Genomic DNA, 27,062 nt, shown 5'->3' on the forward strand with positions numbered 1-27,062 from the left:
AACAAGGATGGCATAGCCTTGCTTTATTTAAGTTTTCTTGATGAATAGTATGACGTATGAGTTTCAACATGAAGAAACTACTTTACATTTTACAGATTTTGCATGATTCTTACTGAGACAGCTACTTATTACGTTCTGAAGTATGTTTCTATAAGGGTCTTACAAGTTTTTTTTAATCTAGTTTCTGTACATCCTCCCAAGTCAGGGTTTTGAGTCCACCCTCGCTCCGTCAAACCCCTGACATCACTCATTCATATTTAGCGGGAATCGTCCAGTGCCATCTAGCGAGTTACTTAAATTTAACCCGGATCCAAAATCCAATCAAATTACTCGTAATAGAAACTCTTCGATATAACTTACAAAGTGGCTACACATAACGTCATTTTTTTTTCAGTAAAGACTCTAAACAGAAACTATAGTTATCATTTTTGCTCATATTGCATCATTTGTGACATCATACAACTTTCAGTTACTATATCGGATCGTCCATTACCTCGTATTATTGTTTACCTTTTCACAGACAGTTTATGTTAAATCGATTTTCATTGGTGCTTTTTACCCGGAGCAGCAACCAATCGGATTTGGATGGACGATACCCGCTAAATATGAATGGGTGATGTCAGGGGTTTGAGGGAGCGAGGGTGGACTTGGGAGATGGTTTCTGTATGAATTTTTAAATTCTCATGCATTATATTATCTTGATCTTCGTCTGTTTGATCTTTTGATTTTTATATTTGAATGACCGGATATGTGTGATTCTAAACCCGTAAAACTCGTATAAGGTTGCACTATACAAAAGAGATTCAGGTGCATTATTTCGTACACAAAACTGACCCGGTCTAATTTTGTAAAACTTAAAAATAAAAGGTAAAACTTGGTGAAAATGTTGATTGTGGGTAGTAGAGCATTCGTACATGAATAGATGCAATACTTGTGAAGCTAAAGACAGGGTCGGATCCAGGATTTTAGATTGGGGGGGGGGTGCGCACAGTTAAAAAAAATTAAGGTTAAATTTTTGAAATATTCTTCTAGAGTGGGTGCAATGTAGATATCTTTTGTGGTAAAATTAGTGAGAAATTAAAGTTTCAACCTACAACCGCCTAAATCTACCCCTGACAACCCATGCTTTGCAATTTTTTTTTTTTGGGGGGGGGTCCGCACGCCCGCCACGCCCCCTCCTGAATCCGTCCCTGAAAGATGTGTAAAATGCATGCTTTAAGCTATCCGGAAAGATTCGGGTCCTCACCGGATTGGGTTCTCTTCCAGCACCAACTGGCTGTTTTTCAAATATGCAAAATTTCGCACGAACTTTAAGAATTAAAATCATGAACAAATGAGAGAAAAAGGTACACTTTTTATTTGTTTTTTTTTTACAATAATACCATGCCAACTTTTATTTCCACAAATTGTCATGAAGTTATCTGCAGTGACCTATCTATATAGTGGATCCTAAACAATGAAGTTTATAAATGATATTTTACGTGATATATTTGTGATAACTTTAATAATTTTAAGACTTGTTAATGATAATGGACATTCAGTCCATGATTACTTTCCGGTATTTACTAATGACAGGACGTGACAATCCTAACTAAAACATACCCTGTAGGTTTCAAAGACTATAAAGAATGGTATAAGATACTATACAGCTTAGAGCAATTATCATCTATGTTTGTCTTCAAATCGTGTTACATTTCGACGTTAAACCAGGCAAGCGGCGAAAGAGCACATAATATTGTACAAGGTTTTGATAGTGATATCATAGCGAAACCAAAGTTTTGCTATTCAAAAGACTCAAAAAGGGAAACACAAAGTAGTGAACCTTACAAAACAAACAATTAACAATATATTTCAGCTACTCAGTTTAGTTTATCTTTTCAAGATAAACATTTCTTTCATAAAGGTAGGCTAGGGTTTTCGGAAATAGGTATGAAATTTCACTGTATTTGTGGCGTTTATTAATAACTCTTGAATTACCTAGCATGTAGGCGATAAACACGTCTTTAAATATTCAAAAAAAAAAACAAAAACAAAACAAAACAAAACAAAACAAAAATCTAACGTCATCCGACAATGAGATCTACAAAGAGGAACAGAAATCCGGCATGTAATACAAGAGAAGTGCTTCAGTCGAGGGGCATTCCAAGACTACCGAGAAAGGATAGAGCCACACAAGCCGTGAAAATTACTTGGATCCAGACACATTAATAAATTCACTGCCTGATGGTAGGTTGATACCCCTTCAACTCAGCTTAGTATTCTTGCAGAAATTCCTTCCATGCTAATGCTGAAAGTTATTGGATGGACAATGGCAACTCTTGCTCCCTTCGTTCGTACAGACCATCAAAGTGTTCCTGATCATCCTGTTTCCAGAAGGAATACAACCGGTGGAAATGCTTATTTACTTCCTAGCCAATCTGCATCATTAGGTGAGTACAGGCTTAGGCAAAGGAAGTTCAGATATGGTTACCTGTGCGACAGGCCCCGTGCAGGTCCGGGTGTTAAAAGAATAGGCCTGCAGCAGCGCTAAGCTTGTCGTAAAAGGCGACTAAATAGTGCTCAGAAACCTAGCCGGGGGCTAGGCGCTCTGCCCACAGAGCAACTGGGATGTGTGTCCCAGGTGGTGGAATGGGGTACCCCTGGCGTGTTACATGCTGGGGTTGTCAGGCTATAATACGGAAAACCTGACCGCAAACCATAGTGGTGCACCGTGTTGGGAAAGATGCCACGTTCCTCGCACGTTAAAGAACCCTGCTGTGGTATTCGATAGGAGTAGGAACCTTTGCGCTCCGCCACAGGAGGCTAAATTGCCCGACCTTACCCATCCCCCTTTTTCCAGTGGCAATCAAAATTTGTCGACCCTATTATCCTTGTGACCCATCCTTTTTTTCCATTTCATGTTCATTTTATCATTCATTTCATGTTCATTGTCTGAATATAGCTGAAATATTGCTGCTCGGACGTTAAACCCCAACAAACAAACAACAAACCTGTGCGATAGATATACAAAACCACGCTCACTTAAATGGAAATATATTGACCGTGATTGCTACTTAAATCGGGGAAAAGTCTGACTTGTTCGCGACTCTGGATTTCTGGGCATCTGCCTATGTGGTTTTCATGAGTATCATGCTGGAAAAATTGCCAAAAAAAAAGCCATGAAATATTGAAATATTTGAACGTTTCTGCAGAGAAAGGTTCGTTTTACGATGAAAAAATACATATTACTAAAAAACTAGTCCTTTCACCGTCTGGAGCGAGGAGATAAAATGGCGCTTTGGTTCCTGTTTGCGATAAAGGCGTATCTGATCCTACACCGGTATCTTTGGTCAAACTGCAGAAAATGATGTGTCTTGTATTATAAAAAAATGCATTATTATTTATCGTTAGTTCAGCCATAAATGATCACTGAAATCTGCCAAATTATCCAACGAATGATGCCACTTAATGGAAGATTCAAAATTTGTTTTATTGTTGATTTAAATATTTAGGAACACGTTTACCCATCTATAATAGACATTCGAGGACGGTGCATAAAAATTTATGAAAATATGTAGGAATTGAATTGGGTCGTAACGACCACCCTTTTGATAGACTACTTCGACAGTTCAGTTTTTCGATCAGGATTTGAAAACCAACTTGAAAACAACTAAATTATATGTTCCTGTGTGCATATCTTATTAGGACGTACAAGGAAACAGGTAATATCTTTAATTAAAAAATGAAATGAGCTTTAACTATTGAAAACAAAAATATATAAAACAAATTAATACATAGCTTTTCAAAATTCGTTTAAAAAATAGATATTTTTGGCACTTTTCCGAAGTTTCTTTCGATTGTCTAGTTTGTGTACTTCTGTCACAAAACGTGTGCTTGTTTACAAATATCTTTTTAACTATACACTTTTAAAATATTTTGAGCGACCCTGGATTTTTGATTAGTGTATGCGGGTAGTGCTGCGGATCAGTATGGGCATCCGTATGGTTGTGTCGTTGAAAAAAAAGGTAAGTTATCCGATTTATCATTGGGTTATATCATTATCAACAAAACTGTGTAAAATATTTTTTACAGGTGCACCGGTATTTAGGACAGTACCTTTTTCAGTTACATTTTGCTTCTATCCTTCTGTTGTTCGAAACGAACGAATGAAAAAAAGTTCATAATTCATTGTTCATATATTGTTTATACATATTAAGGAACACATTATAATGATTTAGCTAGACTCGACTTCTTCAAGGTGGATATGCAGAATATGTTGTTTTTTTCCTCAAACAAACAGATTAGATTATGAGGTACGGGAAGACATTTAATTTTGTCGTTCTACTTACCAAGAACCTTTTAGGTAGAACGTGCTATAAATTGTACCGATCAATTGAAAGACTAGTAGGTGGTTTTCAAAATAAAAGAAAACGACAGAAAGGGAGGGATGTAAAAGGGTTTATCAAGGAGATAATTTAATATAAAGCATTTAGAATTTAGACGCGTTAGAATCAACTAATTTAGCAGGTATTGACCTAAGAACAAAAGAAATAAGCTTTAAATTTTGCAAAATAAATATGAACTTCAGTAGCTCCATATAATTAACCCTTTACAATATTTTCTGTCATGTGGATCGTCATAGTCATATGAACATGACTGAGTTGAATGAGTATTAAAAAACATGTTTGGGTCGGATGTATAAAAAGGATCCAGACACAACGATTCGGTATAGAAACTAAACCGGTTTAAGCACGAGATAGAGGTAAGTACTATACTTTGAATTAGGATTGCACCTTCTCTTCGTAACTATTGGAAATAAAACTTCATGCTCAAAGCTTCGTCTATTAGCTGATACTTTATTTCTTGTCGTATATTGTATATACGCCAGATACGAAAACCATTTTATCCTTTGATTCAGTTTTAGACTGGCCTAAAATGACGAGCAAGGAAGCGAAAGTCGTCATTGTTGGTGCTGGAATAGCCGGGCTGTCAGCTACATGTCATTTGATCAAAAACGGCTTTAAAAATGTGACACTTTTGGAAGCATCAGATAGGTAAGAATTTCAGTATACCTGTCTAATTAATTATGTTTGGTGGACTTAGTCACCACAAAAACTACTCAGATACAGGTACATTGTATTCTTGGAATTGTTTTGCGTTGAAACTATCAACATCTTAAATATATTCTATCATGCGACGACTATAGACTACTAATTGCATATGACCCTCGAAATGAAGAAGAGGTTACATGTAGTGTACTTGGAGCGGAAACAATAACCTGCTTGGGGATTTCGATTTACTGGTGGATTCAGCGAAATGCCTCCACTGTAAATAGAAAATAATAAATGTTTAAATACTATCCTGCTACATGTATATATGATCGCTCTAACTGATTCATCAACTTGTACTATAAAGCTACCCTGATGTGTTTCGACATAGAACATGATTCAAACTTTGCTCTCGATTAATGGAACATTTGCGATTTAGGGGGAAAGTAAAAATTTAATTGAAGATGAACGTCTTTCTGATGTGACCTTAACATACCAGATTTCTTGCATTAGAATCTTATCATATTTATCTTAGTGTACAGCTTGTGTATGATTGTTACAGGTCTATGGTTTAAATAGTTAAATACTTATTATAATTAACTATATGTATTTTATAACAGTAAAATAAGAATGAGTACTCATATTGATTCATATTTTTAGGATTGGAGGAAGAATATGGACCGAAAAGTTTGGAGATGGATTTATAAATCCAGGAGCTAATTTTATTCATGAAAGCAGCAAAGAGAATCCTGTGTTTATGTTTGCAAAAGATAGAGGACTGATAAAAAAACCATATTTAAGCTTTGATAGGTAAACACAATATATTTCATGAATTTTACATTATTTATCTATCCGTATCTTTGTAGGCGAAAATATTGTTAAATAAGTATTGGGATATAAAGCAAGCAAAAATCACCACCTTGTGCGTACATGTATCTATCTTAGAGCAAAAGAAAGTAATATATCAATTTATTTTTAGAGAATCTATTCCATGGTGTACAGAAAAAGGCAATTTCATCAATGATAGCATTTTGCTAAAAGCATTTAAAATTTTTGAGGCAATCAATGAAGAACTGGAAAATGACACCGAGGTCAAAGAAACTGTTTCGTACGAGAATTACATCAGGCAAAAAATAGAGGAAAAGATAGATGGAGTTTCGGCAAAAAAACGGTCCGACATAAGAATTGTACTGAACACTTTTATCGATACGATGGCAGTGATTGGCGGAAATAACGCTGATAAATTATCCGCAAAACTATTTCCGGCAAGTGAAAGTTCTTCAGAAGGAAACGATATAGTAGTACCTGGTGGATATTTTAAAGTTATTGAAAGTCTGGCAACTGAGCTTCCGGTGGGAACAATTCGACTGGGACATAAAGTTATCAGATTAAATTGGAAAGACGAAAAATCTGATGACATCACAATAACGTGCAAAACATCCGACAAGGAATGTAAATACAATGCAGATCACGTCATCGTTACGTGTGCTCTTGGGCACTTGAAGCAGTTTCATAAAGAACTTTTTGTTCCCGAACTTCCGCAATGGAAACAAGATGCTATAGAGAGAATGGGATATGGTCAAGTTGAAGGTATTTACTTGTATTACGAAAAACCATTTTGGAAACCAGGGAAAGCTGCTAGATTTATAGCATGGGAAAACTTCAGTGACATGAATCTACCATCTTGGTTTAATATAACAGGTATAATTGAAGTACCATGCTCAAAAAATAAGCTAGGTTTCTGGTTATATGGCCAGGATTGCAAGCAAGTTTGCATCCTGCCAAAACAAGAAATTGGGAAGCTTTGTACTAATCTCTTTAGAAAAATTTATTCTAATGAAAGTATCCCAGAACCAACAGACATCAGGGTGTCGTCGTGGAGTACAAATCCTCTCTTTTATGGAGCATACAGCAACTATTCCGTTAACTCCTATGCGGAATGTGGAGCAGACTTGGGGAAACCAGTTTTGGTCCAGAATAAGCCCGTCTTATGCTTTGCAGGGGAAGCAACACACGAGAAATGGTATTCTACTACACACGGTGCAATGTCATCTGGTATTAGAGAAGCAAAAAGACTGTGTTCTTTGTATTCTTAACATTCATGAATGAATAAGTGATATAGTATCATTAAACACATAAATTAACACAGAAATGAGAAATGTATCTATTGATGTTAATCATGGAGACAACCAGTCTCCAACAATTTTAATTCATGAAAGCTGATTGTTTACATAGTTTTGTTTTCCTAAAAAAAGCAATAAAAATAAACCAAAACGATCTGGGGCCGCGTTGGAAGGTAAAATTGTTCCTTCTGAATTACCGTAACGCCATTTGCGACATATTTTGAGTCATTCATGTCCCAGAAACCACATTTAAGCGTTATCTTCCTCCCTTGAAACGTCTTGATATTTGATTTTGTGAAACTTGTCTTCTGCAAACAAACATAAATCTATTGTAAATTATTGCTTGTCATTTTTTTTTAACAAATCATACGCGCACGTTCAAATTTCCCGTATGGTATGGAACCCTTAACACAGTCATATATAACTGTAAACAATTAGTCTTTAACAAAGAATACGATGTTTAATTGAACAACCGTTTATTGACGTACGTTAGTAACATAAACACATGTACACACGGATTGTCTCTCTTTTACTACAGTTATCAACTATGATCAAAGTTGGTAGGTTATGTTTGTAACACTTGTTCAATATAAATGTACTAAGACGTACCAAAAAACCATGCTTTCTGTTTTTTATTCCTGGATTATCCTTACTCATTTCTTAATGCTTCAAATCTCATATGAAACGTATTTTTTATGTTCTCCTCTGTGTAAGAATCAGGCAAAATGCGTTTAAAGTGTGACAAAGGAATAAAGAGAACGAAGACATTTTAATACCTTATAGCAATAGCATAGAAATAACCATTAAAATGATTGTAAAGTTTGGCTTTTTAAGATATTGATATATAAAATTTATTTGAAGTGCATTATTGAAAAATTTCCCGCACTTTTTCCCTATATAAGCAGTAAAAAAATATCTACGTCACAAGTGCTTTAGGATAAATTTTTAAATAACTTTTCAGTTCTTTTTTTTATTGTATTGAATGCATTTGAGGGAAAAAGACCCAATTGAGAATAATTGTGTGGAAACCATTAATGGTCTGATTCTTACACAGAATGGTACTTAAAAGAACTTTGCTAATCTTTATATTTTCTGATTATATAAGAGAGACCTGAATGGAAGAAAGTTTAAAGAACAAACGATACACACAAGTAAAACATTGATTGAAAATATTTGCAACTTATTGATCTAGTTAATCTGGAGACAATACAATAAATAAGATACATACATTTATCCGTGTGTGAATCGATTGTTACAGACAATGATCATCCTGAAAGACAGGAGATACAGTTTTTTACGAAAGTGAGCTTAGTGAACGAGCAAAAAACTAAAATTTCAGGTCGGACATGCTAATATTTTTCCGTATCAAGTTTTTTTTTCACATTTAGATTACATGTCTATCATCTTTTATTGACTACGGAAACTATTCTCAGTTCCTTAAGGAGACAACTTTTTGAAAAATAGTTTAATATCTGTCGCGTAATAACAGGATAATTATGTCTTTTGATGGATATCGAAGCCAATACGGATTTATATAGAAATTGAATATGTTCATGTAGCTCTGATTTATTTTTAAATGCAAAATGGAAAGCGTAGTGAAATAGTAACGCTCGAATCATAACGTTTCTTCTTCTTTGTTCTGTGTAGTGATGGTACTATACTCGACGTCACATACAACACATTTTCGAATTGAAGCTCTACTTTTTAAACCGTCGGGACTTACCGCTAGAGTTGTCTCTCTTTTATTTAATATGAAGATAGTTCGCATATATGCATGACGTGTTAGTACCAACGAGTCGCCTATTAGCTTAAATCATGCGTAACAAATCCTTACGGGAAAATCCCATACTAATATCCGCCATGTTGGTTTCTACAGGACGATTTGTTTACAAACGAAGTTCGTAAGGTCCCGTCGAACTCCGGTGACAATCGTCTGCTTGATCAACTTCTCGGTATTGTACGTTGTTTGCGTAAAATAAATCCGAAATATCCGAAATAACGCCGAAAATGCATTCTGGGTTCTTCGGTCTTTGGACAAACCATTTAAACGTAAACAACATCTCCTAGCAACCCGATCACTGTAAACATGGCCGACTTTTTACAATGTATATATTGGCACCGAGAATTAAAATCTTTAACGATTCAATGTTGAGGGAGAAGCCGTTTGGCTAAACGAATGAGCAAGTCATTTAAGACAATTTAAACGACGGTAGGTGTCAATAAAGTCGTAGAATATATTTTTATTCAAATTTTAACAGTATGTTATTTATGTGACGCCGAGTATAGGCAAAATTGGTCAAGACCGTCAAAAAGTTGTTCCATCAACTGCGAGAATGACGTTTTTCAAATGTCCTTTGAATGGAATATATTTCATTTCAATTATTTTTATCTTAAGGTGTTAAATAATTATCCTACTTTCTATATATTAAATCATTTTTGCTGTCGACCTGTCGTTATAAGTCGCACTTGTTATACTTAGAGTTTTAAAAAAACGTGTTAATGATTCCTCTTACCGACTGCATATCTGCCCACGTGCGTATTTACGGAGGATACATACAAGAGAAATGGTGATTAATATGTCTTATAAGTATAAAATTAGGTATATCCCATTCATATAAACATATATGATCATGGACAACAATTCTGAAACTTCGTTATGTTATAATATTGTCGCTCCTACATCACAACGATGATTTAAAAAAGTATGATTAAAGATAAAGGCTTTTATAAAGGAAAAATGAATAACATTAAAATAAGGATATGAGTTTGTTTGTTTGTTTGTTGGGGTTTAACGTCCGAGCAGCAATATTTCAGCTATATTCAGACGATGAACATGAAATGGATGATCAAATGAACATGAAATGAAAAAAAAAGGACACAAGGATAATAGGGTCGACAAACTTCGATTGCCACTGAAAAAAGGGGGGTGAGTAAGGTCGGGCAATTTAGCCTCCCGTGGCGGAGCGCAAATGTTCCTACTCTTATCGAATACCACAGCAGGGTTCTTTAACGTGCGAGGAATGTGGCATCTTTCCTAACACGGGGCACCACTATGGTTTGCGGTCAGGTTTTCCGTATTATAGCCTGACAACCCCAGCATGTAATATGCCAGGGGCACCCCATTCCACCTCCTGGGGTACACATGAGCACTGTTTAGTCGCCTTATACGACAAGCTTAGCGCTGCTGCAGGCGTATTCTTTTTGCACCCGGACCTGCACGGGGCAATAAGGATATGAAAGTTGTTCGTAGGAATGTAGTTCATAAAAAAAAAAAAAAAAAAAAAAAAAAAAATATTTAGTGTCGAAGTCATCCTGTGTGCTATGGAGTAAATATTTACTTTTTCCGACATTTTATAACAAGCACGTCAAGTACATGTATGGAAAAACGCAGGTGACGGTGTGAAAACGAAAGCATAAATTCCACTTCGCCTAATGTATTCCTGTTGGTTATAGATTGAATATTTTTATGAAAATAAATAGAGCTTAAATACTGTAACCCCAAAACTCCAAAACAGATCCGTGTATAGATCCATTCTTTTCACTGTGATGTTTTTCACAGACAAGTTGCATATTAGTGTAAAAGAGTAATCAAGGGAACCAAGATTCTAACGGAAATCAAAAGAAAGTAATCCAGGGATAAATATCAGGCAGGGAAAACAGTCACATACAACAAAATACATAAAACTAGCTCACTAAAAACTGGGAGCATGAACCAGGTACACCGGTACGGTAGGCTTTCTCGATAGATAGTTGGGTATTTTTGGTAAACTTTCGGTAGATAGTTGGATATTATTGTAATTATTAGATAGATATTTGGATATTATTGTAAGCATTCGATAGATAGTTGGGTATTACTGTAAACATTCGATATATAGTTGAATATTATTGTAAACATTCGATAGATAGTTGGATATTATTGTAAACTTTCGATAGATAGTTGCGTATTACTTAAACATTCGATAAATAGTTGCGTATTACTATAAACATTCGATAGTTAGGTATTTTGTAAAAATCAATGAACGTTACAGTGAGGCAATCTCTATCATGAAAACAAGTTTTTTTCCTCTATTTTCTTAAAACCCGGAAATTAAAAAAAAATCAACGGGCGTTTCTAGAAAAACAGAGGAATTTTAACCTATCGGTGCACCTGGTTCATACTCCTAGTTTTAGATTGATTCAAGTTGTTCGTTTATTCTAAACTTTTCTTGTATTCTTTTAGTTAATTTGTATTAATCGTTTAGCCTTTTTTACTGTTTTCTTGGTCTAGTTCTTGCCACCGTTCTAACCATTGCCTCTTTGTTTTTACGTAATTTTAGAAATTGTTCATACAGGTATTATTGAGACATTATTTATTCTTTGTTTTCAATTATGTTTGCTAGTCTATTTAAGAATACAACGGATTTCAAAGGGTTGTGAAATCTTTTAAGATATTTCATCCTACAACAATATAAGAAGGAAAAAAAACAGATAGGGCCGTGTGCACGAATTTGAAATGTAAGCATTTGAAATTTTGGCAGGAAAAGATATATCTAGATTTTCATCTGTGGCAACATCCCTTCAGCACCTGCGTATGGAGTGTTCATATCACAACTCATACGTTATGCCAGAGCTTGCCGAAACTACGTAGACTTTTTGTATCGTGCCAAAACTCTACCAAATAGGCTTCTGGAACAGGGTTATGTTGCTACAAGATTGAAGTCATCACTACAGGAGTTTTATGGTCGTCATCATGAACTCGTGGATCATTATGGTGTATCCATCTCCACCATGAAAACTGATTTATTCAACGGGTCATAGTTTTCCTTTCCTCGTTTGTCTACCCCTGACTTGACTTTTTATGAGCAACTCGGCGGGTGTTTCTAGAAAAGCAGAGGACGCTTACCCTACCGGTGCACCAGTCCATGTTCCCAGTTTTTAGTCGAGTCCGATTTGCTCATTTGCTTTTGTTACTTGTATGTATGATTTTGGTTAATGTATGTTCTTTGTTGTGTATGTCTGCTTTCCATATCTGGTCTTTGCCCCTGGATTGCATTCTTTTGATTACCGCTATAATCTTGGTTCCCTTGATTACTCTTTCCATACTTCTAGGTTTTGTCTTTGTAAGTTTCATTCAAAACTACTGAAGAAATAACAAGGATATTTTAAATTATAGAAACAAACTTCCTAAATAATATTTTAAGGTGTATCTAATGAAATTATTATAAGAAACTTTGGGTCACTGGACAACAAAATATTAATGCTATGAAATGGATAAACCGAGAGGAGTCCGAAAATCTGACAAAAATGGCTGAATATGACCAACGAACAGCCTTAAGAAGCTTCTTGATCCCTATCAAAAGCTTTTTTCATTGTATTATGAGAACATGCAAAAAAATCGTAAAACATAAGTTTTAGTTATTTTTTTGGAGATGTTCGAAAAATTTCGAAATTGTATCCCGCGTTTCTTTATTTGCGACAAAAAGTTGGTAAAGACTATAATCGAAATTTACATTACGGGTTAGAGACATTTGGCTTTCAGGATCAAAGCACTTTTATCAGGTTGAATTATTTGTAGTAAGAATCTAATAATACACAGCTGCTTTAGTATTTTATTATCCTCTACTCAAAGGTTTGTTTTTGTACTTTTTGCGAAATTTCACCGAAAGTCGGTTCGGAAGAAGTAAATTTATTGATGGACAGACCAAGAGTGATGCCTTAATTCTATTATTGCAAGGACAAAACAAAATGACAATAAATTAATAAATTTCTTTAATATTTTGATTTTGTTTTTTTTTATCGAGGCAACAATTGTTTAAATGCATATAAAACAAGTACAATGGAAATATCACAGATAATAACCATAAATATAAATACATATGACTATGTACAACGAATCGGTAGTTATATAATGTTCCTCGTGGAAGTAATTTTTGCGACTTTATTAATGACATATCCACAGTGAGCTGTATAGACAGTGCGATAAAATGGGAGAAAAAAAATCATCGGTCTCAAGTTTCAGCTTTATATTTACAGTTTTTACTACAAGAACACAAATATGTAAACAAACAATTTTTTTGGGAAAATAAATTGTATTGTTAATTGTAAGGCTTGATTGCATTTCAATGTTACACAAAACGGTAAATTGTCATATGAAAAGTTTGTTTTGCGTGAGGTTTTATACTGAAAGTGTAACAAAACGATGACCCACAATACTAAAAAATAAATGATATGTTCAAAAGATTATCACAGTCTCAAGACAAAAGCTGAAAAACAACATTTATAACATGCAATTCTGTAGGTTTTAGTGAATAATTTAGGCACAGTTATGCATAAAGAGAATGATTTCACCGGTTTTGTTCATTGGCTTTGATTTTCACTACATTCCTTAGCTTTATTTGCTTGTAGAAAGATTCTTTTCTAGTTTGCTAGGTCTCTGAACATTTATAGAAAATTGATTTCAATTCACTCTTTTGCATTACTGAATACTAAAATCACGCTATCATCATAATATTGAGCAATTTATATGAAAAAGACATGTGGCCATTTATTAAAAGAATCCCTTCGGTAAATTATAATATTGTTTCTGGATTGTGAAAGTCATCAGAGGGATCTAACCAATTATAACAAAAGTTATCTGTTTTAGGTTTTGAATGAACAGAGAAGGTATTCATTGCACTGTTTTGATATTTAATATGGTTTCTGTTACCAATAGAGCAATGTCTAGTTTTAGCTGTTGGTACTTCACTGTCACTATCCTCTTCATGGTTATCAATAAGAGCGTGATTTTCTAAATTGATATCTGGACCGGAATTTCCTTTTGATAACCAAAATGTCCGATCATCTGAAATCACGCCATTTACTAGTTTGGACTGGAACAGTTTCCTTGTATTTATGGTATTTGGCGAGTCGTTCGATTCCAGATTGTTTTTTAATGAAAGTATTGGAGAATGTCTCCTTTCTGTTTCACAAATAATGTCTATCAAAGGTGTACTTTGAATGGAATGTAATCCCTTGTCTATGGTATCATTTTCTTCTCCTTCATTCATAGAAGTATGGTTCTGGTGGGAATGTTGGAAATAAGCTCTTCTTATTTCTCTAGTAAGCGGCGAATTATATTTCAAAGTTACGCTTGTTCGTCTTAAACGTTCAAGTCGAACATTCTCGTCTTCAGTATTTAACCAATATGTAAATAATTCTCCTTTTCCCTAAAATATACAACATCAAAAATAACAATGCGGATCGTCAATGTATCTATTTATTTCAGTATTATCAATATAAGTAAACACAACATATTTATTATTTTAGAGAAATTTCAAATGAAAGTTGAGGCAGTGTCATCAACTGTAACTTTATTAATGAACATTTAGGAATTTAATGTTGGCTTTAAGTATTTAAGGAGGTAGTCCTAGGGTAAAGAGCATAACTCTTAAAATCAATGATATATTTGTATCATATTCAATTTCACCTGAGCCTATCAAACTTTCATATGGAACAGAATAAAATTAATCCAAGTTACTATGATGCTTACATGATATTGTTGTAAAATGCTGAATACAAACGTTCCAATGATTTGCAAGAGTTGTGTCCCTTACCATAGGTCTACATTCTTAAGCATCAAAGTTGCTTGTAGCGTAAACAACGCACATTTTGTAATATTGTTACATTGTAAATCTATGAAGCTTGGTTTCTATAGTCCTTTCATATTTTTCAGTCTATTGTCTTTATAACTTTTCTGTTTATAATGTTTCCTCTTTTATATAATATCCTTTTCGAAATAATATTCTTTTTGCAGAATCAATGACTTGCTACAACAATTTGTGATTGACCGGAACATGTTTGCTTGTTTTAGATATTAACTTCTTTTTTGTGTATACCTTCATATTCACCCAGCCGCGCTCTGATAAAGAGTAGCCTCCCAAACGATCTAACAACTCTTTACACTCTGAACTACAATGAACCTTTAAGGCTGCAATATATAATGATGAAAAATTCATTTGATTCAAATTTTAAGAAGGAGAAGCATATTCATATCAGAAGCCCTGTATTGTTATAGAGCAAGATAAATTTTGTTCCATAATTTATTATGAAAAATTGGAAAAAAAGTTGAACCCCTTATGAAGATAGATATATCTTATCAGTTTTTACATTCATATTTTTACATATAACTTTTAAATACAGCTTACGTTCACCCGTAGATTCCATTCTAGATGCTGTATTAACAGTATCACCAAATAGTGTGTATCTTGGCATCGTTAGACCAACAACGCCTGCAACGCATGGTCCTAAAAAATGTCATGTTAGGTAAATACTGTTCAGGTGAAAAAGGAAATGTGTTTGAATGTGTCTCATCATTAGCACACAGACTATTTGATTAACTTAAAACGTAGGTACAAGCTATGTTATTTATCATTTTTTTCTATAAGTATTGTGTGTATACTAAAGGTATCTGAATTGATTTTTTTAAGGTAGATTTGAAACTTTCTCAAAATTGTATCCATAACTAAATAATTGTTATCTCTTGTTTTTTTTGTTGTTTTTTTTTTTTATCACTTTGATTAATCTAAGTTCAGCATTGAAGAAGACAAATAGTTTACCTGAGTGTATTCCTATTCGTAACTTCAAAGTCTCAGATGGACGATGTCCGATTTTAAACTGATGGATTGCCCGTAGTAACTCAAGCGACATAGAAGCTACTTCTCCTGCGTGATTGTCACCATTTCGGATAGGTACCCCACTGACCACCATATAAGCATCACCTATCGTTTCTACTTTGTAAACGTCGTAATTCTTGATGATTGAATCAAAACATGTGTAGAGATCATTTAGCATAGTCACTACCTAGCAATTGTGAGGAAAAAAGGAATAGTTAATTGCAAAAAAAAACAGAGTTATCCATCTTATATTAAAACACCATATAATATACATATAAATGGACTGTTGTCCTTTTTCTGACCACTGTTAACATTGTTTTTAATTATTAGTAACACTATTCTGTTCTAATTGACATGATAGATTTTAAGATGACCTGATATGGTAAATATTGCAGTTTTATTCAAGCAACAATTCAAATTATAGACCAACAACTTTGAAGGTTTAAGATAGGATCATTCTTTGTTGTTTTTTTTTTTTTTGTTTTTTTTTGCATAACTTATCTTTTACCTCTAAAGGAGTACTTTCGGCCGATAGTTTTGTGAAACCACATATGTCACTGAAGTATATTGTAACGCATTCAAAAGACTCAGGATTCACTTGTCTTGCTCTTTTCAATTGTTCTGCTACAGACCTATAAGAACACGTATAACTGAATAAATACTTCAAGAGATGAAAAAATAGTTAAATTATCATCACTCGATAAAATGTATGACTTGGACAATGTTTACTGATAGGAGCAGTTTAAATTTGTGGCAAAGCGATATATCAACTAATCATTTTGTTCAGGTGAGTTACATCCAAAGAAAACAATCAATAGTGTAATGGTTTTTGAGAAATCAATTTGTATAACATGAAATTTGCATTACAATTATCATGTCAAAATTTTAAGGTAAAAATGTTATAGCTTTAAACGGATTTTCTGGGGAAAAATTATTAACAAATATGAGGAGATTTTTTCCCCTAACTTTCTAATATGACCTTTTTTATTTTTCTAATTGTATAATCAATATCATATTTTTTTTCAAATGAGAAGTGAGATAATTTGTTACCATCATTACTGGCGAAATATGAATTTATTTTGTATTGGTTCTTCATTTCACTTTGATAGTATATAATAATAATAATAAAAAAAACATTATTATACATGAGTAGAAGTATCATCATTATGAAATTATAAAAAGAGATGCACAACAAAATGATCAGATTCTCTGAAAGAAGACAAAAATAAGTAAAGAAATACTTTTATGATTATAAGATTCATCTGATGCATCAAAATTAAACTAGAACATACGACGGTAGCATTCGATGAAGAAGGGTTTCAGTCTTTTTCTTCTCTTCCACTAGTTGTGCAGTTCTTTCATCGACAAGATTTTCCAAGTCATTCTGATAAGTTTCCATCATCTGCATCATATTATCAAAAATGTTCCGCTTCCTGAAAATAAATAAAATTCACACAACCAAGTCAATTTACTTTATCTTTAAAATTGTTCTTGGTACAACCACAAAGAACACTTTATACACTTTTTTAGATACTCATATAATGACAGTCCAGGAACAAATTTTAAAATGTAAGCGCTTACTAAAGAATATAAATTACAGTCAGCAAATTAAAGACAACAAATACTAACCTCTTTCACGTATACTTTGCCAGTCGTAAGCTGGCATAATACAAATACAAGTATCATTATAATTCATGCAATACTACATATAATACCTTATATATCTTTTTAAAATACTATTATTAATTCTAGATGTTATGGAATATTTGCTCTTACGATACTTAATTTCATCCATTAAGATTTATTCAAAATTGTTCAACCTTTCATTCTTTTTTAATGTAATAAATAACTGTAAGACGGACTTCACATCATTGACACAATGTGTTGATGTGTAATGAGTCTTATCCATACTGTATTTATTCTGATTTGCGGAACAAGTTTCCAGAGTATAAAAAAATACAATACAGACGAAGTCAAATAATAGAAAGATTAAACATACAAAGTAATGTTAATAATCATCATACATCTTACTGTTTGATAATTACTTCGCGTCAGACGTGTTAATTAATTATATGATAAACGAACAAACAAATCAAAGATATTGAACTTACATTCCTCGCCTCATAGCACTCAATCGTTTGGATATCGTCCTAAAGTCTGGTCTGTTTTCGGCTACTTCATTCCAACAATCTTTGATACAGCTGATAATGTACTGTTCCGTTTTAAGAATATTAGTATCTGGACGGAAAGGTTCGCTTCTTCTCAAACTTTTCACATTTTCTATAATATCTGAAAAGTAACGGATAAAAAAGGTAAAGGATAGTGATATGAGGAATAGTTATTTTAATATTAAAATTGAATTTAAAAAATATCAGAACAAGGGGGGTAATTTATTTCCAGAAACGTAGGCCGAACATTTTTACATTAAAAAATGTATTGATTTCATCTCCTTCTGTTATAAATTGTATAGCAATATTTTGTGAAATGTTACAAAACTGTGTTGTTACGTTATCATAATAATAGATGGAAAGGTAATACAATTAATAAAGAGCAAAAAATGTTGATCCAGTTATAAATTATCGTGATTAGGAGCTGAGGTCGATTTTGTCTCTGTTATCTCTATTAAATTAGTACATTCTATGGAGATACTTCCGATTAGAAGCGAATCTTACCCCATCAATTATGATTTGTATCAGCAAACATTCTTCAAACACTTGACATGATAGAAGCGTATCTGCATAAATTATGGAGGGTCGTTATTATATCGAATGACCTTCGAACCCTAACGACAACTCAACTGGTCCATGTTTACATCCAAATTAGCAATTTTTAAACGTTAAAGAGCTATCCACGATGACATTTTTGAAGAGTGTTCACCATTTTCCTTTCCAAGATTGTATTGACTATGTGTTTGTTATTACTAAACTAAATAATACTTACCAAATGGCTCCATATTACAGTAACAGTAAACTCCTTGCCGGCTAAAAATTTCATACAAAATGATGCCAAAGGAAAAACTGTCTCCCTTCTGAGAACCTAAAATGTTTGGATTTCGCAATATTTCAGGGGCTGTCCAAAACAGGTCTAAAATAGAAAGTGAATTGTTAAAAAAGATTTTTAGGTACTTCACTGAAAATGATGAGGTGACATGAAACGTTTTATAAAAAATGGTGTTTGCCATCAGTAGTTTTAAGCTGATTTAACACGAATCGACATTTTAAAGAAATTTTCAAATATTTTCATAAGTATGTATTTGTATATTTTAATATTGTATTTTCATAAATATATATTTGTATATTGTAACATTGTATTTTCATAAATATAAATTTGTATATTTTGATATTGTTTTTGTTTTTCATAAATACACATCTGTATATGTTTATGACATTTTAATTGAAATAATTGATAGTTTGAATGTTACGAATATTTACTTCTGTAATATGCGTGTTCATCTTCTTTCTTGTAGGTGGCTCTTCTGAAGTTTAATAAGCCAAAGTCTGCCACCTGTACATTCCACCTACTAGTTACTACACAGTTCGATGACTTTAGGTTTCCATGATACATTAATTCGCTGTTATGTAAAAATATCATTCCCTAAAATTCACATAGGAAAAATATTGATGGTAATCACAATTATTATGTATACCTACATGTTTCCTTTTTACCAGTTACTTTCATTGAGATGTTTTGAAATAAACAAGTGAACAAAGATCATTTATTAGATAATTTATAGGAAAGGAGCGTCAGCGACGTCTCATATATGTTTATTGTTCTGAAATGTAAGTGACTCAATATCATTCTGCTGAGAAAGTGATTGACCTTTTAACGCAGACACAAAGCATGTGTTTCAGAAAGTTTGGTCGCGACTTCACCAAGCGAACAACGATATCATTATAGTCAAATTTTTTTTTTGTACAAATATGTCGACACATCAAAGCAATGGGTTCTATTTAAACCGAAAGAAATTAGATAGAATTGTTATAAAGTTTATTTTAGGTTTTTTATGGTCATTTCCAAACACATTCAATGTTTCTTTTTATTGGTTGTTATCAAACTAAAGATATATGTGCACGTTACAACAAGAACAGAATAAAAAAAATATACCTGAATAATATCCTTGATCATGGAAGCTATAAACATCTCGTCAAGTCTTATTACTTCATTTTCTAAAATATCCTGTAAATTCAGAAATTACAATTGTTATTGATATTTCTTTAAGATATCACTGGAAAGACATGCGTGGGTTTTCTGGCTCACAGTGTAAACTAACTAGTTTCCGTCTAATTTATTTTAAGAAATATGTCACTAGTTAACTACTTTGTTTCATGTTAAGCTGCAGTTAATATATACTTGTTGGACAGATATGGATGAAAACATTAGAACCCAATATGCTATCAATTTTATTGAAGACATTATCATATCCTACTTGATACAAGGTTTTCAAAAAATACCAAAATAAAGTTTTTATTGATGATCAGTTCAACACTTCCGCATTTTAGTTCTGAATGACTACTTTATCAAATCCTCTTTCAGCACGGGTATTAAAAGCTAAATATTGAGAAACTTATTGGATGTTAAATCTAATCTTTGGTTTTTCCTTGAACTTTCAATTCAAAGGTTTTAATAAGAGGAATTACTATCTGTGATTGTTCATTTACGTTTGATCTTCTACGTAATAAATTTTGATTGGCAGTTAAGAATTGTAAGCTAACACGTTTTTTTTTTTTTTTATCACAAACCAGTTGTCAAAGTTTTATAGCATTTGTGTCGTTCATGATTGCATATTTACCTGTAAGCTGCCTTTGAAACAATATTCTGTGATAATGATAAAGCGTCCATGATCGACACAGGCTCCAACTAAGGGATTTATGTTCATATGTCGAAGATCACGCATCTTAAAAGTCAGAGTAGAAAATATATACATAACAATAATGCGTACAAAAAAATAGATGGAACATTGATAATTTCAAAGTTTTACACTTTGTTGATACCTGTCAAACCTATATACGCTGCGTATGCTTTTAATAGTTATGCTACTGATATTGCATTAATGTTATTTGTTCATGTAAATCGTCAAAATTTAGAAAAAAAATAAATGATAGCACAGTAAATGTTAATGCATTATGTCTTCTTGTTTTGTGAAAAATGTCTTTTTAAATCATGATGTAATTAAGATATTGTGTAAAGTGTATCGTGATTAGAGTTTGTTCATTAGATTATCATTAGACATCATTACTGTCTTACCCGATGTTGTTATATCTTAATGAATGCCACGACCTTTATTTTATCTCTTGAAATTATCGACATAAATATTTGTATTATCTTACCATACGCATTTGTTTTCTCATTTCTCTATTGATATGCAATGATTTACTTTCGTAGACTTTTAAGGCGACGATCTGTCCTTTATAAGACCCTGTCTTGGTGTAAACCTGGGTGAAGGACACTCTAGAGTCCGCTGATTGATTGCTATTTAGAGACACCTACAGTATTAATGAAAAGTCGTTTATATGACTTCTTAATGCTAAGTGCAAAGCAATGTTAACAACAGAATTATTAGCATGGTTGTATTACTCATACAACAATGCCATTAATATTATAGTTGTCAATCCGATTTATAGGAAAATACGGGTCGGTCTGTGTTGTTTTTTTCCTTTGAATTTTATAGACAGTTCAATTGTACCGCTGAAATTTTATCTAAACGTATGAACAAAAATTTAAAACGAAAAATTTATACAGGTTTAGTGTCTGCATATTTTATGTTTTCATTTTTACTTTGAAATGTGGAAAGTAAAATTATGATAAACATCATGATAATAAAGCAGGATGCCTCTTTTGAAAACTTTTAAAAAAATCTTTGGGAAAAAAGCATACAGAAAAAAAAAGAATTAGAAATTACAAAAAAATATTTTTTTCGAAAGAAAGGAATCAATAAATTCACCATTTTTTTGTTTGTTGAATAGCGTATTCGGAAGCATAGTATTGACTGACATCATAAGTAACTTTATATCATAAAAATGCAAATTTAAATTTTGTAAACCAATTTTTGTTTAATTTCCATTGTCCACAGCAGGTTTTGAAGATGCACTCCGCTGTACAAGCAAACGTTGTCTGGTTGATAATTATTGATATATTTAATTCATGAGATGGAAACGTCTGATATAATTTAAGACAAATACCATAACCCGTATACAGCAGTGAACTTACAGTACTGCCAACGTTTTCCATGTTAATGTATGGCGACACTTTGCTATTAGTGTGTGCTGATCGTATTTCATTCACCGGAATCTTCCATGACAGGCCCGCAATTTCCTGCTCATATTTCCAATTCCTGTACGCACGAAATAAATATATTTATAAGTTGAAACGATGACAGTTTCCATTTAACTTACAAAGAGTAATCAAGGGGACCAAGATTATAGCGGTAATCAAAAGAACGTAATCAAGGGACAAAGACCACACATGGAAGACAGACATACACAACAAATAACAAAAAGTACCTAAAATCATACATACAAAGTAACAAAAGCAAATGAGCAAATCGGACTCCACTAAAACTGGGAGCATGGACCAGGTGCACCGGTAGGGTAAGCGTCCTGTGCTTTTCTAGAAACACCCCCCGAGTTGCTCATAAAAAGTAAAGTCAGGGGTTGACAAACGAGGAAAGGAAAACTATGACCCGTTGAATAAATCAGTTTTCATGGTGCAGATGGATACACCATTACCATCCACGAATTCATGATGACGACCATAAAACTTCTGTAGTGATTACTTCTATCTTGTAGCAACATAACGCTGTTCTAGAAGCCTATTTGTTAGAATTATAGCGCGATACAAAAAGTCCGAGTACTTTCGGCAAGCTCTGGCATAACGTACGAGTTGTGATTTGAACACTCCATACGCAGGTGCTGAAGGGATGTTGCCCCAGATGAAAGGAAAGTTGACAATTCTGAATGAAAAGTCATCAAGTTTGTCGTAAAGTTTGGTCAATAGTTTTCCTTTACCATCGATTTCCAAGTGTAGGTCAAGATATGAGGCTGACTAAACTAGTATTGTAGCTTTGAAGTAATTCTTTTAAACGATCTTATATTGTACGAATTTGGCCAAATGAACAGTCTCAAAATCGATTGTCTTCATAACATTATACATTGAGAAAGGACAAAACTTATAATAAAGAATAGTAGGTATATTTTGTTCATATTGAGACGAACTAGAAATAATATGATAATTGATAATGACAAAATATGTTTAAGTGTACAACAAATGAATGGCAGTAGGCATACCTACTTAAATGGTTGCGAATACTAAAGAATAATTGTTCTGCAATGAATGAATACAACGCTAATAATCTGCCAACTCCTTCCCATAGTTATAGTAAAACGATGTACAAAATTTGATATTTTTCAGGGAAGTATTGAATAGTCAAATCTTCATAAAGTAAAGGTAGAATGATTGATATAGAATTTTATTCCCAAAGCAATCGCCTAAACTTCTTAGAGTCACTTTAAAGTTACTTTTATGTTGATTTGGTTTTTGAAAAACTTGTTGGTAACATTAGTACCTGAATGTAGACTTCTATGGGCTAGTTATTAAATGACCTATATGAGCTCCGTTTGGCCGCACCGAAACCTTCTAAACACTTGATGACAAGATTATTTTAGTTCAACTTACAACAGTATCGTGTAAACGTCTTGACGGAACCCAACATTTGTTTTGCCATGTACACATTTTTTCAAAATAAATGTCTACCCAATTTCTACAAAGAGTAGACTTTGCTTGCACATTATTATAATTAACACTAAAATATTCAAATATCACCTTAACTTTATGACGGAATGTCATGAATTAATCGGTTACCATCACAGACGATAACTAAACGAATATCCATCACAGCATTTTCCTTGTCAGGAATAAATTGGTATTACTCACCTATAAATTACTAGCGATATTATGATTACGATAAGGGCAATCCCTCCGACGATACCTCCGATAATTTCCAATGTATAGACTGAAAATTGACATGACAAATAATACAACATGAATGATCAGCAATTATCTAGCAATTTTAGAACAATCATGTTGTAACCTGAGGAATAGAGAGATGCATTTAAAAGGATATTGATTAAGGTTCTTAGTGGAATAAATTGGGTTTGGTTTTCAATTGTTGATATATCTGATACAGTTACGATACAGCTCACAAGAACCATAATAAATACGGTCTGTTCTTTATAGATGTATACCGTTTCTCTCTCGACATAATAGTGGGTAATTTTTGGTCATACATGTACAATACCACGTGTTTATAATGAATTGGGAAAATTAACAATAGAGATATTAAGCAAAATATCGTTATCTGCTGTGTGCTTGTTAGTTTTTTTTTGGTTTTTGTTCATGCAATATATTTCTTTTTATTTGAAGAGTAATGAAAATCATATCTCCTTTTAAAAGGCTCTAGATGTAATTTTACCTTTGGATGGAATACATTTTTCTCTTCTATAGCCACAGGGAGGTTCATCGAGTGGGATAGTTCCGGAAACCCAGTTAATCTGTCTGTCTCCATACAAAGATAGTACCTGTTCAGACACAATTTGATTAGTGACAAAAAAATCATCGTAGGAATAATATTCCTGATTTTAATCATGATAAAAAAGATATAATGTTGGTATACACGCGCATCAGAGTAAGTGCATTTGATATACAAAAAGAAATTACCACTACATACTACATATTCAATGAGATACAAACAAAGGTGTTGTAAAGGGACATTTTTCACATGTGCTTTGTAACAAAATGTTGCCGAGTATTACTGGTATTTACCGGTAATTCGCTTCCAATTAAAAAGTGGCCCACCGGAAGCATGGAATAGTTAGAATATTTTGACTCGTATGGGACGTGTGCCAGTAGGGTGTAGTTGCCTTCAGCGTCACCATTCCTGTCTATTATTGTTATCACCCCTTGGATACCTAAAAAGTAAGTTAAATTATACAATACATGCATCGATAAGGGAAAATGTAACATGCCATTACCATTCCCCAAAACCTTAATTGACAATAATTTTTGCCACAGTGGTCAGATTCTAAAGGGGAGGGTTGTGATCACGCCAAAGTACTTTAACATTTTTGCGCCTTTCCTAAGTCAGGAATTTCTTGCCTCTGTATATCTTGTTTCGTTTTCACGTTGTTTATTTTTTTATGTTATAAGAGTATATAGGGGCAATTCTTTCGTTGTACCTGTGAATAATGATGTTTTGGGGCCGGCTGCAGCCTACCATGTGATATGAGCTGTTACCTCGTCGTTCATCGACAAATGGGTAACCCTGGGCTGACATTTTCAACCGGTGGGATGTTGTTGTCTCTTTAACATACATATTCTCGTTTTAATATTCACTCTCTTAATAGAAATATCATTATCTACATGTATTTCAAGCCAATTCCGAGTTAAATCTGCTAGATTTTAATTTCTGATTAACAAAATAAACTCAACGAATTATAGGCTAGAAAGAATGAAAATCTTAGGGCATAAAATATTTTTTTATGCATCATTTTATTTAAAGTGACTGAGCTGTAACAACTGAAAATTGTTTCCTCTATTGTGTTGGTGTAGTGAAAGTCTTTAGTAATAAGTAATTGAAAATCCACCGGATATTCTGGAACAGGAATATTATTACATATTTACACGAGATAATTCAGAATAATAATAAAATGTCAACAGAAGATTCCGAAAGACCTTTGTTTTTTTTTTGTATCAGCTTGAAATAAATAATATAACGAAATGCAAAACAAGGCTGCCTTACAATTGTTGTTATAAGCGGTTCTGATTTATAGTATTCGGTCATGAAATTCCAGGATGTGTGCTACCATTTGTATTTCCTTCTTTTACTTAAAAGGGTTGACCGACTTATTTAATGTTTCATAAACAAAAAATTGTATTGTTCCTCGTTTGAAGAACTAGGAGATTTCATTGAAACAAATAAGTTTTGATCCTATCTCGCAGATTCCGTGATTGATGAAATAAAAGACTGAACACATGAGTATTTAATATGACGAGGACTTTGTTTAAGTTAGCCCTTTGATGATGTAATTAGAAAATGTACGAGTGCATTTTTCAACGTAACAGTGAAGTTTAAACAAACATGCACCAGAAGCTGATTATTGCAACGCAATTAGAAGTAAGTACATGTATATTCAATTAACTTTAACTCATTTTCTATCTCTTGTGGAAGACACAATGAATGCTTTATCATGTGAAATGTACATACTATTGTAACTTATTTCTAAAAGTTTATTGATGATAGCCTTTCCGTCAGTGATGGAGCCATTATTTTGGGTTATATTATCTGCTGCTTTGGCCCACAACATTACTGCATCATACAGATAGGCCGCATATACTGTAATCTGATAAAACAAATCAAATTATGAAGCTTTGCAATAATTCGTTAAATCCTGCATTAGAGATAACTATAACTAGTAAGATCAAATAAATTTCTAAAGGAAACACATGACCTATTGTGATAGGCAGGCAAAATAGCCCCATGCCGAAAATCTGAATTTAAGTTAAATTATACATTTCATTGCTTTAAAATAACAAATTGTTCTTTCGCGTAATACCTAGCAGCTTGTACTAATAGTAAAGTAGAAAAGACTGATATGATTTTCCAAAATCTGAAAAAAAAATATTCAAGAAATTATTCTGAATTGTTAGTTCGACATTATTAATATAAATCTACAGTATGTACCTTCTTCTGCCTCTTAAATGGATTTGGGAACTTGAACGGATATTTTTCATTATAATCATTGACAGCCCTGTGAAATTTGTGGTAGTCAGGGTTACTAGGTGGACTTGGAGTCACCACAAGCAATGATCTAGCAGCGTCACAGTTACCAGGATCATTGGGTTTGTCGGCAGTACCTAAAATATTTATAAAAGATATCTGTAATGATATTTAGTTGTATTCGGGGCAGTGTGCTATAAATGAGCTTAGGGTAGTTTATACCTACTACATTGTATTTTTAATGAATATCTTATTATTTTTTTCTAAAAGATGGAAAACCCAATGTTTCAATCGAAAAAAAACATAGGTTGCAGAACTTTATAATGAGATAATTTGGCCTTGATTTTAGCGATTTATATACAAGACTTTTTATAGATTAAGTAAGATTTTTCCATTAACACAAACTATTTAAACCTGTCTGTAGAATACCTTAAAATGTTGTAAAAAGAATATTTGGGTCATCGAACTTTTTTTCTTTTTATTTTCAAAGGTACAATACCCATTTCATTTC

The 27,062-nt window shown here is 33.0% G+C and overlaps 2 protein-coding genes across 4 annotated transcripts in view; one reads left to right on the forward strand and one right to left on the reverse strand.

Moving 5' to 3' along the window:
- The first annotated feature begins 3,860 nt into the window (after positions 1-3,860).
- Positions 3,861-7,669, forward strand: LOC148619279 (spermine oxidase-like). 2 transcript variants are annotated; one of them, XM_088578993.1, is made up of 4 exons: positions 3,861-4,004; positions 4,898-5,033; positions 5,688-5,837; positions 6,007-7,669. In XM_088578993.1, the coding sequence occupies exons 2-4, from the start codon at positions 4,915-4,917 to the stop codon at positions 7,121-7,123; spliced, it is 1,386 nt and encodes a 461-aa protein (XP_088435119.1). In that variant the 5' UTR covers positions 3,861-4,004; positions 4,898-4,914; the 3' UTR covers positions 7,124-7,669. The 2 variants fall into 2 exon arrangements, with proteins under 2 accessions (XP_088435119.1, XP_088435118.1); XM_088578992.1 differs by lacking the exon at positions 3,861-4,004 and adding an exon at positions 4,591-4,741.
- Positions 7,670-12,724: 5,055 nt separating this feature from the next.
- Positions 12,725-27,062, reverse strand: part of LOC148619280 (receptor-type guanylate cyclase Gyc76C-like) — a 58,674-nt gene continuing 44,336 nt past the window's right edge. For both annotated transcript variants that reach the window (XM_088578990.1, XM_088578991.1), the window contains 18 exons: positions 26,516-26,688; positions 26,039-26,174; positions 24,598-24,743; positions 24,248-24,353; positions 23,710-23,788; positions 21,988-22,111; positions 21,108-21,263; positions 20,570-20,674; positions 19,885-19,956; positions 19,212-19,374; positions 18,721-18,864; positions 17,892-18,069; positions 17,073-17,213; positions 16,289-16,412; positions 15,724-15,967; positions 15,313-15,411; positions 15,004-15,095; positions 12,725-14,334 (listed from right to left, as the gene is read on the reverse strand). In XM_088578990.1, coding sequence (XP_088435116.1) covers positions 13,699-14,334; positions 15,004-15,095; positions 15,313-15,411; positions 15,724-15,967; positions 16,289-16,412; positions 17,073-17,213; positions 17,892-18,069; positions 18,721-18,864; positions 19,212-19,374; positions 19,885-19,956; positions 20,570-20,674; positions 21,108-21,263; positions 21,988-22,111; positions 23,710-23,788; positions 24,248-24,353; positions 24,598-24,743; positions 26,039-26,174; positions 26,516-26,688 — 2,918 coding nt within the window. In that variant the 3' untranslated portion in view covers positions 12,725-13,698. The remainder of the gene's footprint in view (positions 14,335-15,003; positions 15,096-15,312; positions 15,412-15,723; positions 15,968-16,288; positions 16,413-17,072; positions 17,214-17,891; positions 18,070-18,720; positions 18,865-19,211; positions 19,375-19,884; positions 19,957-20,569; positions 20,675-21,107; positions 21,264-21,987; positions 22,112-23,709; positions 23,789-24,247; positions 24,354-24,597; positions 24,744-26,038; positions 26,175-26,515; positions 26,689-27,062) is intronic.

Source organism: Perna viridis, chromosome 4, assembly GCF_037379345.1.
Source record: "Perna viridis isolate PV_CMFRI_1.1 ecotype Kerala chromosome 4, ASM3737934v1, whole genome shotgun sequence".
NCBI classification, from domain to species: domain Eukaryota; kingdom Metazoa; phylum Mollusca; class Bivalvia; order Mytilida; family Mytilidae; genus Perna; species Perna viridis.